At 37.0% G+C, this 19,408-nt stretch overlaps 1 protein-coding gene across 2 annotated transcripts in view; it reads right to left on the reverse strand.

Annotated features, from left to right (window-relative positions):
- Nucleotides 1-14,165: 14,165 nt before the first annotated feature.
- The window catches only part of CDH18 (cadherin 18), a gene marked incomplete at both ends in the record, with an annotated part of 175,715 nt that continues 170,472 nt past the window's right edge, over nucleotides 14,166-19,408 (reverse strand). The window contains 2 exons of one of the 2 annotated variants that reach the window (XM_082335404.1): nucleotides 14,166-14,656; nucleotides 16,207-16,458. In XM_082335404.1, coding sequence (XP_082191530.1) covers nucleotides 14,166-14,656; nucleotides 16,207-16,458 — 743 coding nt within the window. Of the gene's footprint in view, nucleotides 14,669-16,206; nucleotides 16,459-19,408 lie in introns of both variants that reach the window. The other variant, XM_082335403.1, reaches the window with a different exon arrangement.

The following is a 19,408-nucleotide window of genomic DNA, read 5'->3' on the forward strand; positions in this document are numbered from 1 at the left end:
ATGAATAATTTATTTGCTTATTACATGGGTAATGTAAAATTTATAAGTTCGTATGCTTTTGTATTAATTTCCTTTCTTTCAAATTATCACATTTGTAACAAAAGATGTGATGGTTCAATGTATTCTCCTCAATTACCTTTTCCAACAATAGGTGGATTTAAACAGTTGGTTAGGTTTGCTTTGAATTTCTTAAATTTTAACATATATAGTTAGAATCTTTAATGTCAAAGTTTTCTTTGAGCTGCACTGATAGTGAATAAACCACATAGCTAACAGTTTCTTACTAGGTATTTTTTCAGCTACAATCTCATGCATAGTATAAAAGAACCCCGTGAATGTCAGAGGTGATGTGATTAATAGTTGAGAAATATAATGGTTCACATTTTTATTTCTCTTTAAAACTGATTCTCTGAATCTTTTATGCGGTTGGTCTGTAATCTCAGCTCTCTGTAATTTAATTAAGTAATGACTCATTTCAGAGCATTTTGAATGGGATAATAGATGCCTGTGGACAGTATAGGATGAGTAGAGGCCAGCAGTTCTTTGACTTCAGTTTCATAATTCATTGGACTTTAAATGGACTTGTGGGTTCATTTTCCTGACTGGCATTATCTACAGATGAACCAAGTCAGCTGAAGAAGGTTCATGAACTACATCTGTAAGCGGGTGACAGGCAAATTTGAAAGACACAGGAGGGGATGAAGGTAAGTATTATAGGGCTGGAAATTATTTCATGTTTTCTTCATATTCCAAGCCATTAGACATGAAACACTGTGTCATGGTTTAAGCCAGCAGGCAGCTAAAAACCACACAGCCATTTGCTCACTCCCCCTTGCAGTGGGATGGGGGAAAGAATCGGGGGGGGTGGGGGGGGGGCGGCAGAAGTAAGATTTGTGGGTTAACATAAAGACAGTTTAATAGGACAGAAAAGGAAGGGATAATAATGATGACGATGATGATGATGATGATGATAAAAGAATATACCGAATAAGTGATGCACAGTGCAATTGCTCACCACCCACCAACCAATGCCCAGCCAGTCCCTGAGCAGCAGCCCCCGGCCAGCTTTCCCCCAGTTTATATACTGAGCATGATGTCATACGGTACGGCATAGCCCTTTGGCCAGTTTGGGTCAGCTGTCCTGTCTGTGCCCCCTCCCAGCCTCTTGTGCATGTCCAGCCTTCTCAGTTGGTAGAGCATGAGAAGCTGAAAAGTCCTTGATTTAGTGTAAGCACTACTTAGCAACAAGTAAAACATCGGTGTGTTATCATCAACATTATCCCCATCCTAAATCCAAAATACAGCACTATGCTGGCTACTAGGAAGAAAACTAACCCTATCCCAGCTGAAACCAGGACACACTGGAACCAGTTTTAACCTCACAGTCATTTGATCTCATTTTTAGTATCTCTTCCCTTTGCCAGAAACTGAATTTTTTTCATTGCGACCAGACAAAATTTCTTTGGGTTGAAGCAGTTTTTAAAAACAATCCCAGGAGGATGGTGTAGGCCAGCAATGCTGATGTCTGTACCTAACAACAAATTGCAGCTATGTGTCTTCCAAAGCCATACCTGGTGTGGAAAAAAGGCTCTATTATCAGCTCTGTATCCACAACATGACTTTTACCACTCAGTTGCATACCATGGGAAAAAGTATCTACTTTTGTTTATTTTAAATCTGTTAACTAAAAACTCATTTTATGGCTCCTAGTTCTTCTATTGTGAAAAATAGTAATAGTAATTTTCTGTTTATTTTCTGCATGACAGTTCTAATTTTATAATTTATTTCTGTAATTTATTAAATATTATTCTCATTAGTCATTCTTTTTTGTATTGAGGAGTCCTAACTTTTAAAATCTCCTGAGAAGGGTGGTATTCCATATCTTTGACTATTGTTCATGATTTCTGTGTGTTTTCTCTAGTTTCCCTACGGGACCAGACTGTTTGACTGAGTAGTTGAAATGTGGAATCACTGTGGGTTTTCAAAGTAGCATAATGACACTTTCTAATGGGTTTTCTATTATTGCCTAATAATTCTTGACACCAGATTTATTTACGTTGTTTTTGATTGCTTAGCAGATATTTAGATAAAAACAGTAACTCAAAATATCTTCCCTGAGGAATAGTGATTTATTCTGTGCTCATGGTGCAGGTGCATTTTGGGTTGGCTTTGCCTTTGTTCATTACCTTGCATTTATTTCAATTCCCTCCACAACTTCAGTACATGCACTAAGTATCCATTGATTGCTTTGCAAGTCTTCACACTTTGCTTCTCTAGATTGTCTTTGTCAAAAAATTCCCATCCTAGCATAATGCCTAATAGTGCACTTTACACTGAAAAGCCTTACAAAGTATTCCTGTACTTTGTTTCTTGTTCTTAAACCAGTTTTTAAGATCATGTCATTCCATAATAGGTTTGATGAAGGACCTTGTCAAAAGCTTATTGGAAATCCAAGTGTACTAAACTAATCAGATGATTATCCTTATTCAAAGGCTTGTCGACACCTTCAAGAAATTCTAGTAGATTAGCCTTCCATATAAACTAGATTAACTTTTCCCTCATATATCCTATGCAATGCTGTGTCCACTTGATTTTGCTGTTTGTGACAGTTTCTAGACACTTAAGAATGCTTTAAGACTAGAACAGGCAGGTTTTGAATTTTTCTAGCACTTTCACCCCAGGTTCTTAAAGCACTTAACAAAAAGGGATTTTCAAAGCTGGACATTAAAGTTGAGCTCCTAAATCACCCAGTTTTAAGGTTCCAGATTATTAGTAGAAATCATCACCAGGCAGCTTCAGCACCTTTCAATTTAGCATTTTCTGTTTAGTGTGTATTGATATATAGAAATAATTGATTTCAGGCAAGCATATTTGAACAGTTGGGACTAATTAGTTACACACTGGAAGAAATATGAGTAGGTTACTTGCTAATAGGCATGTATTAGAGTATTTACTTAAAAACAGATAGGGAATCAATGGCAGAGACAGGAGAAGATGATTTGTTTATGGATGCATCAACATTTCTTTTTCATGACACAGAATTTCACTTTTATTACACTAAGCTCAAGGAACAAGTTTTCTTCTACTGTTACTCTTCTTACTAGCAAAATATTTGGCCTTAATTGTACATCATTATATATACAAAGTATTTCCTTATCACTAAGTGAACTACAATTTCATGTCCATTATTACCAGATCCCCTATGTTTTTTCCTCTTTCCTGTGTGTATTGTGAAGTTATCCTTTATCATGTTTCGAAAAAAACTGTATCAAGGATTTTTCTCACCTATTAATTTTCCATCATAATATCTAGAAATATTAAATCACCCAGAAGCATGAAGTTATTTATCCTATTTCTCTCATAAATGATTCAATCTTATCTTCCCTTTAGTTAGGCCGTCTCTTGGACTTCAATTATAAAAAATCCTTGATTATCCTTTATTTCTATTCATATTGTTTCTGTCATTAGCTGGATGACAGCTTTTCTCAGCCTCGTGTAGATGCAAATCTCAGCTGGGGTTTATTCAGCACCAAGAAATTCAGGTCCTGATCATCCAGAAATTCTTTAGGTGATACTGCAGTATAAATAAATAATTTTCTGTGAATTTCTCATTTAACAAAGCCGTTCTCATTTCTAGCCGTTATAGTACATAAAAGTCCTGTATGTTGAGAGTCCAATAGTATGATTTATTCACAGTTTTCTCTGCAACAGATCTATAATCGTTCCGTATTACCAGTGGCCATTCAGAGGCCTCTACTTAAATTTTTACCATTTGCTCCTTATTCCTTACATGGCTGATATTATTGTCACCATATCTTTATATTATTTGGCTATTTTCTTTGATTTTTAATTGTAAAATGTCTTGGCACAGGTTCTGCTTTAGAAAAGTGGAAGCAACATTTCTAAACTTTAATTGCATGATGAGAGGAGGTGAGAATTTAAGTTGTATTTTACATAAATCAAAACAGACAAAAATAGTTACATTTATACCCAGACAGAACAAGTTTACTTTTATGAGTTCTGTAGAAAGATTTATTCAGATTTTGACAGCTGTCAAGGCATGACGGTGTCCTACTCCAATCTGGAAACACCACCAGTGATGTAGTAAGGACAGAAGCTGAAGAAGGAACAATGTGCTGAATACAGTCACAGTGCTATTGTTTGAAAATTGGATAGGCCTGTTTACAGGAACACTTGTCAGATCCTCAAGGTCAAACAAGAAACTCAGAATATAATTAGGAGCAGACAGAAATATGGTGATCAGACTCAGTGACTATCTCTTTGGCACTGCCATCATGCAGGTTTTCTGTACTAACACTGAACTGAGTTTACAAACACATTTCATGTAAAGAAGGAGTCATTTGGTGCTAATCATGTTTTCATTTCTCATGTCCATTTCAAATATGAACTAGTGACCTTGAACTGAAATGCTCAATATTTCATATTAATTTTTTTAACCAAATAAGTTTACTATCATATTTTATCAAAAAGTCCGTCCAGAATGGGATCCTCCTTAGCAATACCAAGAACCATACAGACTGCACCATCAACAGCAAACAGCACAAGATGCAAAGAGACAGATTGACCATCACAACCTCTCACATTCAGGATGAATCCTTTCGAGTTGTGATAACGTCTGACATAAAACACCTTACAAACAAGGAAAAGCTTTTCACTTTCAGAGGGCAAAAGTTTTCTTTTCCACAGGAACAAATCATAGCAGCATGTTATTGCCTGTCAGAATCATGTAAAACTCTATAAAACACCAAGTACCCCTTCCTCATACTTAAATTGGGATGTGTCTATCATCCGACCTGTTTACTCACAAGGTACTCTTTCCTTCTAAAATATAACTTGGCAAGAGACAGCCTAAGTTCAAGTCTAAACTGCTGTCCAAAGTCACTTACTTTTCAGTTGACACACTGCATCTTTGTATGTACACATTAAAATTATAATTTCATTTATTTATTTAATATGACAGTTGAGAATCCAGTGTGGAAGTCGAAGGTTCAAGCTAGCCAAAGAGTTTGTCCCTTTTCACTTTCTTCTTGTAGGGATAAAGCTTAGATAGCTGAATATAGCATAAGGCACACATATTGTGCATTTATGTATGTTCTGTGTTTTGTCTGATGTCTAGAGGCTTTTGACTTTTTTTCACACAATTTAAACAAAATGTGAGCAATGAAATCATATTAAACTCACCTAATCTGAAACTAGGTTAGACATGAAAGAGCTGGAAAAGAGTCAGCAGAGGTTTTGGTATGTACATCATGACAGCAGCTTTCACCAATGTCTTATGAGCTCTGCCAATATTTTGTGTGGATACAAATCAGACAAAAAGTAATAGATTCCTGTAAGTAGACACATGGCTGTTTTCACCTGCAGCCCTCTATGTAGCTATTGTTGCTGGTTTTGCAATATGTAATCTTTATCAGAAAAATTAAAATTCTGCTACAGAAGTGAGAAAATTGTAGCAGTTTTTCATTACAAAAGCACAGTCCAAAACTTCCTGCAGAACAAACTAAGTATTTTCAAAATCCATATGTAAAATCAGCAAGCCAAAAACCTAAGCATACCAGTGGGAATCTGCATATATATGACTGACCCAGCAATGTGGGGTATTTACAATATCAGCAGTAGAAATTAGCATTAGCTGAATAGTGTAAAGAAACACAAAGACAAATAAATAAATAACTTTTAAATATGTTTTTTCCACTGTAATTTTCTTCTGAATTTCGTAGTCTATACCCATTATATATCACATAGAACTTACGTTTTTATCACCTGTAATGGGAATAGTCATAAAATACTGCAGTATTAAGTCATAAAGCTTTACAATAATAATCATAACACATTACTGAAAAATCTGTCTTGTATCATTATGCATTTTATTGATTGTATGACTTATCTCTGATCATTTCACCAGTAATTGCATCTGCCCTGTGATATTTGCTATCTATATCTACTCTACTACCCTTCTATTGCTCTTCACACTTCCTACAACACCCATCACTCCATTACAAGTCTTTACTTTGTAACTTTGGATTCAGAAATCTTGCCTTTTAAGTCAGAAATTCTTTAGCCAAATAATGTCATTTTCTGTGTGACCTAGGACACTAGGGTCTTGGCCAATGTAAGTGCTTAATTACACCAAGGTTCTTTAAGTTATCATAGCGGCTGATTTGAGTTCTGTATTATTATGCATGGGAAAAAGGTAAGGAATTCAGCTGTGATAAAGTCCCATTAAAAAGTTTGCCCCAGAGTAAAAAAGGAAGATTACTACATTTGGCATCAGATACCACTGATAAGTATTTCCATTTTTCAGAGAGATGAAGTTTTATTCCTAGATTCCCCTGACATTCTTAAGATAAATTATCATACTACAGTGCTTCAAGCATCCAGCACAAAAAGGGGGCTGGTGGGGGTAAAAAAGAAAGAAGACAATATGAAACAATAAAGAAGAATATAAAGTGAACAATACATAACTCATGTTTGCAGGATCACTCAGCCGCACAGAGCTTGACAGAAAACAGGAATGTTGTTTACCCAAAAATATTAATTAAGCAATCAGTAAACATTCATTGAAATTTGTGATGTGGGATTGTGAAAGGAATAGTTGAACTGGGAGATCCCCATCTAACGTCCTGCTCTGAAGTCAGTCTTCCATATCCACAATAAAGTCCTTTGACCAGTCAGTTATTGATTAGTCCTTGCAGTTTTTGATAAGTTCTATCCTGGGCTTGGTCAAAGAACAGTCCTTCTGACAGACTTTCCACCAAATTCAACAGAAGTGACTTCTTAATGTTCTAAGGAAATTAGAAGGAGAAAATTTGTCAAAAACATTTTAGTAAGTCTTATTGTAAATATTATTGAAAAATAGCATAATAAATGCTCATTTTGCTCATTTCGAAAGTAAGGACAAATTATGAAGTGAGCGCTAGAGGGTTTTTTGGTTTTAATTTTTAAATAACACTGCATAGGAGAGAATATGCTTATGAGGTGGTGGTTTCAGATCTGCTTAAAGAGGCTGTGCTTCTGTTCTGGTTACCAGATTTGAGAGGTTTACTTTGCCTTTCATTTCCTTCTCTCTCAGAAAACTGGATGCTATATTTGCAGTTATATAATTCAATTAGTTAACATTTAAAGTATACTTTGGCATCCTACATTAAAAAAATTCTCTGTATGAAACTATTTAAAAAAACCTCTGTCTTGAGATAGGTAGAGAAAACAGAACTAACAGAGACCTTGTTCGCAGAGGTGTTCCCCTTATATGTCAGGTTTGAAGCATTTTAGAGACATATAATAATAGAAGAAATGGCACCACAATTTCTGACTTGAAGCTTTATGATAAAAACAAGTAAGAAAGAACAAGAATATTATTATTTTTATTATTACCAACATCATATGCAAGTGACTTGCTTTTCAAAGCTGATGATAATCCGAAGTTTCATAAAGAAAGACGTTTTCAATTTTAGTCTTTTTTTAATAGTTATAGCAGCTAGCGATTAAAAAGATTTTAATCTCTGATTCATTCTCCTCCACATTACCACTTCCCAGTTGAAAATTTATGCAGAACAAAGCATTGAAACTAACTGGGAAATACAAGTTTACGAGTAAGTTCAGAGGTTGCAAATAGTACAGATTGTGAGCTGATTTTTACTTCTTTTTGAGAGATCCAAATGTGGTCTTCATAACATAATCAGGATGTGTATATTTTCATAGACCTTTACATTTCAAGCATAGTTTCAAATCAATAGGCCTACACAAAAAGTAGCTTGCTTAGTAAGAGTGAATTTTACTTTTTTTTTTGTACACAACTAGTATTTGTTTTTTGCCCAACCCAAATCCTATCATGAAAACTGGTTGTTAGATACGTTGTGCTTGTGACTTCAAAACACAGCTGAATTTTACTTGTAGGTGCTTCGTCCTCAAATCAATTCCAGAAGATACAGGAAAGAATTACTTTTAAACGTGGAACATCATAGGTATTAATTTAGATTTTAAGTAAACAATGTACAATCTATCTTCATAATAAAGTCAAAAGCAACCTAATTTTTTTCAAAATAGTTAATGTGGCAGGTAAAGGTGTGTGTTAGAACTGCAGCAGGCCTCAGAAATGTGTTCACACCAAAAGCCTGGCAAATGCATTAAGACTGATCCATTCTTATCCAGGACTCATAACAGAAAATGTGGCAGTTCAGATGTTTGAATATTTCACCTATTTACGCGTACCTTTATTTGGCTTTCCATTGAGCTTGCCAGCTATTTGGACTCTACCAATGAACATGCATGATGGCAAGGTCTGCTATGAAGGTCCCATGGATCCTAATTTTGTTCAGGCTTGGCTAGGAATCTAACACTTTTCAAGCTTTGTGTGCTGTATGATCCTCTAAGAGTCCTAATCCCAATGTCCTTTTTCCCTTTGAAGGTTGCTTTACTGGATGAGAATGTTTCTGCAGGTACTGACTGCCCACCAGCCAAAATATGCTCTATTGCACGTACTTTCAGAATAAACCAAATTTAAAGGCAGCTAGTGTGGAAAGAGTTTGTTGGATCTTCAGGACTTTCTTGATTAATTAAAGGTTGAGGTGTGTTAATGGATTTGCAAGGAGTTTTACACAACACAAAAATGCTACACAGAATCATGAAGCCCACAGAAAAAGTCTACTAAACTCACAGGCAAAGCTTTCTAGCTTTTGAAGACTCTCTGTACCCAAATATAAACAATACATTTGCCACATATGGAAGGAGTAGTATGGACTTCAAGCAACCTAAAGTTTAATTTAACAATAATATAACAGGATAATAAGTTTTGCTAGAAAAAAAAAGGTTCAATGGATCTTACATATGAAAGATGAACTAAAATCTTTATAAACATTCTTTAGAAAGTTCAGACACCTCAAATGAGGACCAAAACAAAAAACATAAAACCAGTAGTTCCTCCCCTGAACTTGCATTCAGATTCAGGCTGACAATATTTGTCTTGCAAATTTTTTTTTTTTTTTTTTTTTTCCTGGGGCCGTGCTGAGGCACATGTGGGAACTGCATAGCATGGTGGTACAAAACCTAAATTGACCTATGGGCAATAAAGTAGAGCAAGTAGGGTACTGTAACAAAATTGTATTTTCATTTCCTGTCAACCTTAGCTTTATTTTTGAAATTTATGTCAGTCTGGGAAAGAAGGTCTTGCACGCAACAAGTTCCTTGTGAGCCATGGTACCAGTATTTTCTAAGATGTAATTTGTTGGTAAAGCCCGTTACCTCCTTTGAGAAAGAATAAGTGATTCCTGTACACTTACATTGCATGTGCCTGAGCTTGATCATTGTGAATGTCCTTTCCTGTTTTTTCTCTTCTATTCTGTGTCAACTGAGGATAATAACCCTGTCTGTTACCACCAATCTGGATTCATAGATGTGCAATTCTCTAACTCAGTCATGTGGATAATTTATTCATCCTATAAATCTGTATTTCAGTTTCAGGACAGTGATGGTTGGAGTGCAATAGTTGCCACAAGTGAAGTAATGAACGATTTAGCAGTTATACTGCAGTCTGTTGCAAAGTATCTCTTGGTGTCTCTCTCTCTCCCTACCCATCTGTAGCAATAATCATGTAAGACAGTCTTTGAAATAGTGACATAACTGAGTGACTATACCAAGCATTAAAATCTAGTTAAAGTTACCATACCATTTCTGACATTGACCTCATTAATACTGCTGTATCACATCTGATTCTTACAGACAGAATGCCTTTAGATAGTTACATTACTTTGGTGAGTATAAAATACATGAGTGAAGAGAAAATAACCCATTCTAGTTGTGATGAGGAATACAATAACCCATCACCATAGCAAAGAGTATATTTTATTTGAAAAATACGAATAAAAGATTTTGTCCCTTTTGTTTATTAAAAGAAAATGTAACAATTTCTATCAGTAACACTTGCATAAGGAGGTATACTTTACATTACTCTTTTGTTAAAAAATATATATATATATATTTGGAGACTTTGGAAAAATAAGGATGGCCCAATACTTGCAACACACTCCTAATGTTCCTTAGAACGCACTGTGCCATTTATATGTACTGCAAGTACAAGGTCTCAGCACTTTATAATCCACAAAGTAACCCTAGGCAGCATAATCTCATACTCTTCTCTGCATTCAGAACATTTCCTTTGTTACCCCTTGTGTGATTCTATGAGTTTAGTTAACTCCAGGCTGGTCCAATATTTAGATTTTCTAAAAGATGATTTTACAAAACCTTAGACCACAGAAATTTATAATTCCTTTGAAATACCAGTGAGAATATTTTCACATAGCCATTTTCTTGCAGTATTCACAACTTAAACAACTGCATCAATTAGAATTCAAAACCAAAAATGCTTACAATTATTTTGGTTTTCTAAGAAGAATGCAAAAAATAAAGTGCATAACAGAATGAAATTACTTTCAACTTTTACAGTGGTCTATATGTATGTAATAAATGGCAACACTGACAAACAAATTTGTTCTCAATGTATGAATCTTAATCTAATGCCAGTTGAATTCAAGCTCTTGTCTTCAAAGTGTATTAAAATACATTTTTGACTGGTTTTAGGTTGACAATATATTTTTACATTTTAAAATACTTATACAGACAATTTTCTCAGAAGACGTGTCAAGATTACAGCATATTGAGTGCGCTCTCCATTACAAGAGAGGGTTTGTTTGAAGGAATGCAACTAATTAATTAAATGTACTATTAGTTGAATAGCTGTTGCAGAAATAAAATTGTAAATTGGAAAGCCCTTAAGCATCACTGTTTATGTGCCATTTAACTTTACTCAGTATCTTCCAGTTTAAGTAAAACTGGCCGTTTTCAGGGGTTAGTTGTTAAGCAGCAACAGGAATACTATTAGGCTAACAGGAAAACACTTGTGAATGAGTACACAAAATATCCATGAAAGCTTTAAGCAAAGTCTGTACAATCACACTTAACCATAAACTAGGAAAGAGTTTCCCACGATATTTTCACTGACCAAAGGAAAAATTTGTAGGATGGGGAAAAGAAATCTGTAAACCTGTTCTTTCTGCACCGTGAGGCCTTTTTCTGTGGCCCTGAAGATTTAATATTCTGCTATTTGTCATGCAAACAACACGGCACTGTGATGTGTATTTGAGTAAAAAACAGTAAGCATAGCAAGCATGCAGACGTATCATGATAGAAAAGCACATTTGGAGATCACTGTGGATAGGACATACCAAACGGGACATACTGTAGCATCACTGAAGCAGTGTCTCAATAACCCTGCAGAGTTTTAAAACGATTCAGAATTCCTGGGGCTGCGGGTATGACACACGTGCTGTACAGCAGCCAAGAGAGCACCAGAAATGGTGAAAAGGGCATTCTTATTTCTCTGAGATATGACCTCCTTCTCTCATTAACCTAAGCAGAACATGAGCGTAAGGAGCGATTATTTGCTTGTCACTGCACTTCTGTGGGCTTTAAGCCTGAATGTTCTATGATGCAAATAAAAAGAAAACAATGGCGGAAACACTGCTTAAAGCACAAAACACAGTTGATTTTCCCCGCTTTGGTGTAGAGCCAGAGGGAACAGACATAAAGATAACTAATACCTGGCTCTCAAAACTGTAATACAGCAATGAATGCAGTTTTCATGCAGATGTGGTACGAAGTATTATGGCCCATGGTACTACTAAAGCTGAAAGATTTTCTTCTGAGCACTCTACTCATACAATATAACAATTTAGATGTTGGCATAAGGCAAGTGCGATCTAAATCAAAAGAAAATTTATCCTCATAAAATCCTGCACTACTAGTTGCTTCATTTGGGACAAAACTGAAACATATCCTAACTCTAGTTCCAAAAAAGACAATACGTAAACCATTCTCATCTTGACTATAACCCTTACTGCATTAAAGCATATGTTTAACTTTACTCTACAATGACAATGTCTCCTTAAACGCATTTCTAGAAGATTCTGTATTTGGTAAAATTTAAAAAAAAAAATTAAAAATCTGAACAGAGATTATTAAACTACTTTCAAACCATCAGCAGAACATTTTAGGGTTTGGGTTTTCTTCCCCTTTAAATTGCCTTGTGGGTTCAGATGTTGACAGAAAGGAAAACATTACAATTTTCAAGTTGCAAACAAAACAGTGTAGTAAAAACCAGTTCTGGAACTACAGCGCAACTAATACTTTTTAGAGTTTGAAAGGTTCTTACAAAGCTACTTGTTAATTTTTCCAGAAGTCTGTTTAAACCAAAAGCAGTCAATAACATCTCAGGAAGGAGTCCATTTAAAAAAAAAAAATCCTCAAAGTAGAACTTATCAGAAGTTTCAGTCATGTCTAGGACCTACCCAACCATACAGTAAAGAAGGGAAGGCTTAATAATCTGCTTCACCTGTGTGGCCCACGGAAGGGCAGCAATAAATACAGGCCCTCCGTAGAGGAGCAAAAGGTACTTCCTTCTCTACTAAGCTGAAGGTAAGTGGCACCTAAAATGCATAGGGAGGAATCTAGTGGAGTGTACAGATCTGTATCGCTCTCCACACCAGCCCAGAGAGTAAAAAAAACAGTACAGTTTCTGCTCTGGACAGTTTCCCTATCAAATGCATAATGCAAGAAGTCCACTTCCCTAAGTGGAGCTACAATTTTCTTAGAAGCAGAAGACTGTAATAGATGGTGAGCCTTATAGGTCATAATCTTTCGTGGGATATTATGACCTCCTGGTCTTCTCATAATATTATCACAAGAAAGAGAAACAAAAGGTTAAAGTCTCAAACAAAACAAAGGAAAACATAAGAATCTGCTGGTTTAGGTGTTAAGCAGCCTGCAATGTTAAGCAGAACTGTTAAGCAGTTCTGCAATGCTAAGAAGTTACTAATATAAGAAATCAATTTATTTAATCCATAGGAATCAAAATAATGGTACATTTTAATTTTTTCTTCCTCTACTGACTTAAAATGTTCCTGTTCCCATGATACTTGAAACAGGGAGAGAAAAGCTCGCTCTGCCTAGATGGAAATTACTCATAGAGAAATTAAATATCAGTAGATTGAAATGAAAAGAAAAAAGCATCATAATCTTGCTCTTCTTGTTTCAATTTTCTCTATTCCAATGTCTTACCAGCACCTCTGTTTTGCTTTTAGTCACACATGGAAATAGAGAGACATTATGATTAAGAACTCCGTGTTATAAACTGACTGTTGTAGCTCCTGGACTCAGACCAGCAAAAGACTTGAAAAGGTTCATCTATCGACATAAGTGAAGCACAGTGAACCAAACAACTGCATAGTTTAATGGTGCTGCCATTGTTGTTTTTATTGAAAGAGCCTATGCTTCATCTGCTTTGCTGCATAAAGGGTACTTTCGACACATTCCATTTAAATGAATGATGTTCCCATGAAAAGACAAAAAGAAAAAAACACGCTACTGGAAACAACAGTTCCTCTAGCACGCAGTAACAGAGCAGGTCTGGGGTTACGGGCTAGAGCCATGTTTGGGCTAACAGCTGATGATGCCCTCCCTCTGTTAGCTGGTTATGGATGGAAAGATTATGAAGGACATAATGAAATGACATTACCTCAATGCAACCTGCTAATTCAATAAGATTAAATCATCAAAGGACCATTTATTTAAGAGGACAGGTGTGGCTTATCCCTTCTGTAAAGGAAACAGACTGTTTCCTTCACTTCTCACACTGAGCGTAAACCCCACTGGCTACCTCACATTGGGATCACAAGGCCCAGAGCACAGCTAGAAATGCAACATCACAACCACCTGCAAGAGATTTGCCCCTCCATTAGCTATCTTCCTAAACAGGCATGACCATAAGCTTACTGTAGCTTGGAGATGTTAAGCATATTGCAATAAAAATGTCATTGCTTGGCTTTACTTTAGGTATTGTTACAGATATGGTACCACAGACTTCATTGAGCAATTAAAAAATATACACAAGGGACAATAGCTTCTTTTTTCTGTATTTTTCAAAATTTGACTTTCTTCCAATTGAGAACCCAGTTTCAAATATGAAAAGGGCACTTGTTCTACAGTAACTGCATACAACTTGCTCAGTTCCAAGTACTGTATTCATTTTTTGTTACTGCTGCTGTTATTATATCTCCAGTCGTTTAGGAACTTTTCTGTTGTGGGAATTACAACTAAGTTGTTCTTTCTGATTCTATTTCCCCATAGAGTTCAGCTAGCTTCTTGAACTCAGGTCCCCAGTCTCCAAGGTAATTATAATCCTGGTCAGAGTGTGTTGTGGCTGAATCCAGCGAGCTGATAGATCCAGCTTCTGATCTATGACCCTCATAGGCATATGTCTGTAGGGAGTCATACGGGGGCACGCTGGGGTCCAGATCAGCCTCTGCCAGTCTTTGTTTAATGAACTCCTGAACATCTATACTGTCAAGGCTTGAGGAGGGGTGATGCCTGGGCACCGGCTTCACTTCAGGACGAACGTCCCTCCGGTATTTTAGCTCCTCAGCAGCTGATGGATTCCGCAGTGCTGTGATGTCGAATGCTTCTGTGTCTTCTTCTCCACCGCCCTCATCATCATATGTCACAACATTTTCCCGGACGTCTTCTTCTGAAATGATCAAGGGCTCCTTCTTGCTACGTCTTAGAGTGATGAAAAGGACCACAATTGCTAAAGAGAAAACTGCAGATATTAGATAAGGTTTAAAGTTTACATCTGAAGTAAGTACATATATGCTACAGAAATAGCAGATATTAAGTCATGAACACAGAAGTGTAATACTTTCAGGCTAATACGGGTATTCAGGATCATTATGTCAGGCACATGTCTGTAACAAAGGGCCACCAAACCTATCCAACCTGGAAAAGAGTGTACTTGTATTCCCAAGTGCGCAATGCCTTTGTTGTGTAACGTGTTACCTGAAGATGGGTCGCTGTATGCCTGGAAAGCACCCATGAAACCCATACAGCTGTGCTGTGACATAGCAACATGCCGAAGTGCCACAAGTGGAGACCACACAATTAAGGGGAAAATTAATAATGCTGTACTGAAACTACAAACTTGCGATACAGCCTCGTCTTCCAAAGGGTCAGTAAAGAGCACTCTTCTACTGTATATTTTCTTTGTGGGGATTGCTGAGGTTTCTTGAGAAATAATGAAATCCACTAGTTACATTATCAGGGATCTCATAAAGGAGATAAAAGGGGATAACATACTTTCAGCTAAATGAGAAATGAGTAACTAAGGCTGACAATTTTCAGAAGCATTGTTAAAGGCTTTCAGTGCTTCATTAAAACTGTTATTTAGCATATACATTGAATTAAAATGTAAAAGGTTTTTTTTTTTCGCTTATGAATATTCAATCTTGGATGATAAAATCTAAGATTATAAACTAAATGTATTAATATACATTTTAAAACAGCTTTCTGACAAGGTAGTTCTGCAGTAACCTGTGAGAAAAGTAGTCTTATAAAAATGTAGAGCCTTTGGAAAAAAAAAAAAAGTCCTCAAAATCTCCTATGTGGGTCATAGTGCGATTCTCATTATTTCTTGCTGTCTCTGTAGGAACACAGAAAGGCACATGAGTAGTACAGGGATATGTACCCAGCAAGTTGTGCCTCTGCCAGCAAAAAAAAAAGAATATTAGCTAATGGGTAACATTCAAACTGGTCTGGGCAAAAAAAAAAGTCAAGAGAAGAATTGCAAGGGCATTTATCTAATGGAGTCATCTTATAGTCTCATATGTCCCTTGCCCCTGTGGATTATGTTGTGCATTGCTATCAGCTTATCCCACAAAGGTAATTAAGAAATGGCTTTTGTACAGTGCTAATGGTGCTTCTTACGGGGTAATGCATTTCAAAAAGCTTTCCTCATCTCTTTTCTATCATTTTTCACACTGTTCTAGACATGGAATTAAGAGTCAGTGGCTTTTTGAAATCTTTCCAAATTACAGAAAAAAGATCTACAGTGCTAATTACGTGATAACCTCTGAAAAAATAATTTCTAGTGGATTCCAGATATTCATGAATGTACTTTAAAGGCACTTTTCCCTATTAATTTTAGCAAAACCTTTCCCCCCTAATCACAGCTATGAGTTTCTAATTACCTTCTACTACCAGGCAGCCTCTGGTTCAAAAACATATCATATTAAAAATTTCTGCCCTGTCACATTCAGAGAGCCAGTGGAAGGATAGCATTACTTAATATTGAAAATGGCTTACCAAGAAGAATGACAACACAGAGCAGGATTGCAATTAAAGCTCCCGTGCTCAAGCCAGCCGAGGAGAGGAAAGCTTCAGAATGGCAAGTTCTCACTCGTCCATCTCTCTCACAGGCACAAACCCTAATTGTGAGAGTACTGCTGCTGCTGAGAGGGGGCACTCCACCATCAGAAATCAAAACTGGGAGGTAATAGATATCTTGAGTGGTTCGACTGTATCTCCTTCGTCTCGTCAGGATACTGGCTGTATTATCTACAATATCAAAACCAGAATAGCATTTTAATTAAGAAAAAAATTAAAAATGTTAATGACGGTTTCCCATCAAATAGAAGCACAAAGCATCTTAAAACTAGACAGTCCTAGAAAACGCACAATCTAGAATTAAAATGACAGGAAGCATTTGTAGCCAACGGAGGAAAAAGAGGAGGCAGAGGAAAGTAATTAGCATTACATAAATAAGATTGTTGAAGCTCATGTACCTGTCTTAGAATGAACTTTGACAAATATTTTGGGCCCAGTTTGCAAGTGCTGTAATCCCATGTTATGCTGTTAGTAGTACGTGCACACTTGTAAATGTGAATACCTGGAATTGTCAGAATATCTGTTGTGGAATTCATCCACAACATAAAATCCTCTTCATTCTCAGAAGAATGTTAAAAGGTATTTAGTAAAAGTTAAAATAAAACTTTCAAGTTTTACTGTTTGTGATAGGTTTTCTAGATCAAGTGAGCTTTCAGAAAACAACTGAAAGGACAGTGGCCAAAGACTCATGCTGTGGGGAGATCAAGAGGAAGAAGGGAAGGGAAGGGAAGGGAAGGGAAGGGAAGGGAAGGGAAGGGAAGGGAAGGGAAGGGAAGGGAAGGGAAGGGAAGGGAAGGGAAGGGAAGGGAAGGGAGGGGAGGGGAGGGGAGGGGAGGGGAGGGGAGGGGAGGGGAAGGGAGGGGAAGGGAAGGGAAGGGAAGGGAAGGGAAGGGAAGGGAAGGGAAGGGAAGGGAAGGGAAGGGAAGGGAAGGGAAGGGAAGGGAAGGGAAGGGAAGGGAAGGGAAGGGAAGGGAAGGGAAGGGAGGGGAGGGGAGGGGAGGGGAGGGGAGGGGAGGGGAGGGGAGGGGAGGGGAGGGGAGGGGAGGGGAGGGGAAGGGAGGGGAGGGGAGGGGAAGGGAAGGGAAGGGAAGGGAAGGGAAGGGAAGGGAAGGGAAGGGAAGGGAAGGGAAGGGAAGGGAAGGGAAGGGAAGGGAAGGGAAGGGAAGGGAAGGGAAGGGAAGGGAAGGGAAGGGAAGGGAAGGGAAGGGAAGGGAGGGGAGGGGAGGGGAGGGGAGGGGAGGGGAGGGGAGGGGAGGGGAAGGGAGCAGATATTAAATGTTCTAAACTGGTAGAGGTTAAAGGTAAGTAAGGAAAGGGGAGAGAAAGTGATGTAAGATTATGTCACCGTTATGTTACCTCCAGGTCCATCTGACATATATTACAGTCAATGAGAATACTAATGCTTATTACACACAGATTGCAAGAGCATTTATACGCATTAATTAGGATAGTAAGCTACCACCCATATCCCTTTAAGTCCAAGAAATTAAGGGGCATAAGAGAGTGCAGGGGAAGAAATGCTATGATAATATATAGTTATATCTTATTTTCACATGTTTAAAATTTAATTTCAGTTTGTTGCCACTAGTTTAAAAGTACTGGCCCCTGAATAAGAGCCCACAGATAAACTGAACAAAATTAGAGACAGTGAGAAATCAGAGACATGAGCAGTTGTGGAGAGAGAGAGATGGAGACTGAGAAATGGGAATAGAGATTGGAAGAAAAGAGGTCTCCTCTTGTACTGCTTGCCCATGATTAACAGTCACACAGTTTCCAAATGGGAGGGTTGTGGGTTTGGAGTTTTTTAACAAATAACACAGGGATGATAAGCGCAAAAATACGTCTGCTGGGTTTCTCTTCCTATTACAAAGAAACCAGAAAACTTCTTTTTACTTACCACTTTCCTCACCACTGTAGATATAGCATTAAATAGGTTTATCATAATCTATGGACAAATGATGTCTGTGACACTTTGTGAAAATCTAGTGCAACAATACAAATAGTGTGGCATATTTTAGCCCATAGGACTGATTATTTTCCACACAGACATTTGAATGCAGGAATTAAGTTTTTGTTTAAACTGGACACAGACTGTTTACCAGGTGACTATTCTTCACGCCACATCTTCTATCAAGTTCTGTGCCGAATTTTAAAACATGCATTTTAACTCACTTCTCTCAACATTTTGCTTTTGCATATCACCCGACAGTGGTACTGAGAAACACTGATAGTATAGCCCCACATCAGCATAAAATCACAGCATAATGTATTTGGTAACAGGTTTCACACAAGAAATATATATGAGGTGGGAAGTAATACCCTTGCTGCTGAGCCAAGAAGTGAGCATCATGTTCCACTGCATTGAAATTCATTATCTTTTCTTCTCCACCCCCCCTACTTATCTTCTTGGTAATCTCCAGCATGGTGAGTTTGTTACAAACTCATTGTTTTGTTCTTCTCGTTTGCAGAAGGTGCAAAATATGATTTTTTTAAATTTATTTATTTATTTGCAGTAGGCCTTGAAATCCTCTTCTGCTTGTTCATGTCAAGGTATACTTTTGATGACTGAATCCCAAGATTCATGCCAGCTTCCTCTTTAGAGGCATGACACCAGCCACTTATAATGCTGTTTATATTTATTCCGTTTACAGAACCTTACTGAAACCAGAATGAGATGAACAGATAATTCTTTCATCTGAACAAATGTGACACAGAGTAAGATCATCATGTTGTGGAAATACTTTCACAGAGGTTATAAAATGCCTATGATAAAACATACTGTTTTGCTTACAAAATAGCCAGATAACTACACCCTCCCTCCCCCCAAAATAAAAAAAGTGTTTTCAATAACTTGCAGAAGAACTCCAACATAGACGTGATTAAAAGATATACAGTAAATAAGTATTTTCTTTTGATATAGGGTTGTGGAAATGATTCCTATATACTTAGAGCATATGACATGCAGAAATATTTCTTTCATTTTTATAAAAACTTAGCTCTTCTCCATATTGCTTAATCTGGGCTTGTGAAACCTTATAAAAACATACTGTGGTATTCTCAGTAATGCTGATTTTTTTCATTATTTTGTTAAGAAATAAATGATTTCCACATTATTCTGAAA

The sequence above is a fragment of the Platalea leucorodia genome (assembly GCF_965183815.1).
Source record: "Platalea leucorodia genome assembly, chromosome: 1".
In the NCBI taxonomy this organism is placed as follows: Eukaryota; Metazoa; Chordata; class Aves; order Pelecaniformes; family Threskiornithidae; genus Platalea; species Platalea leucorodia.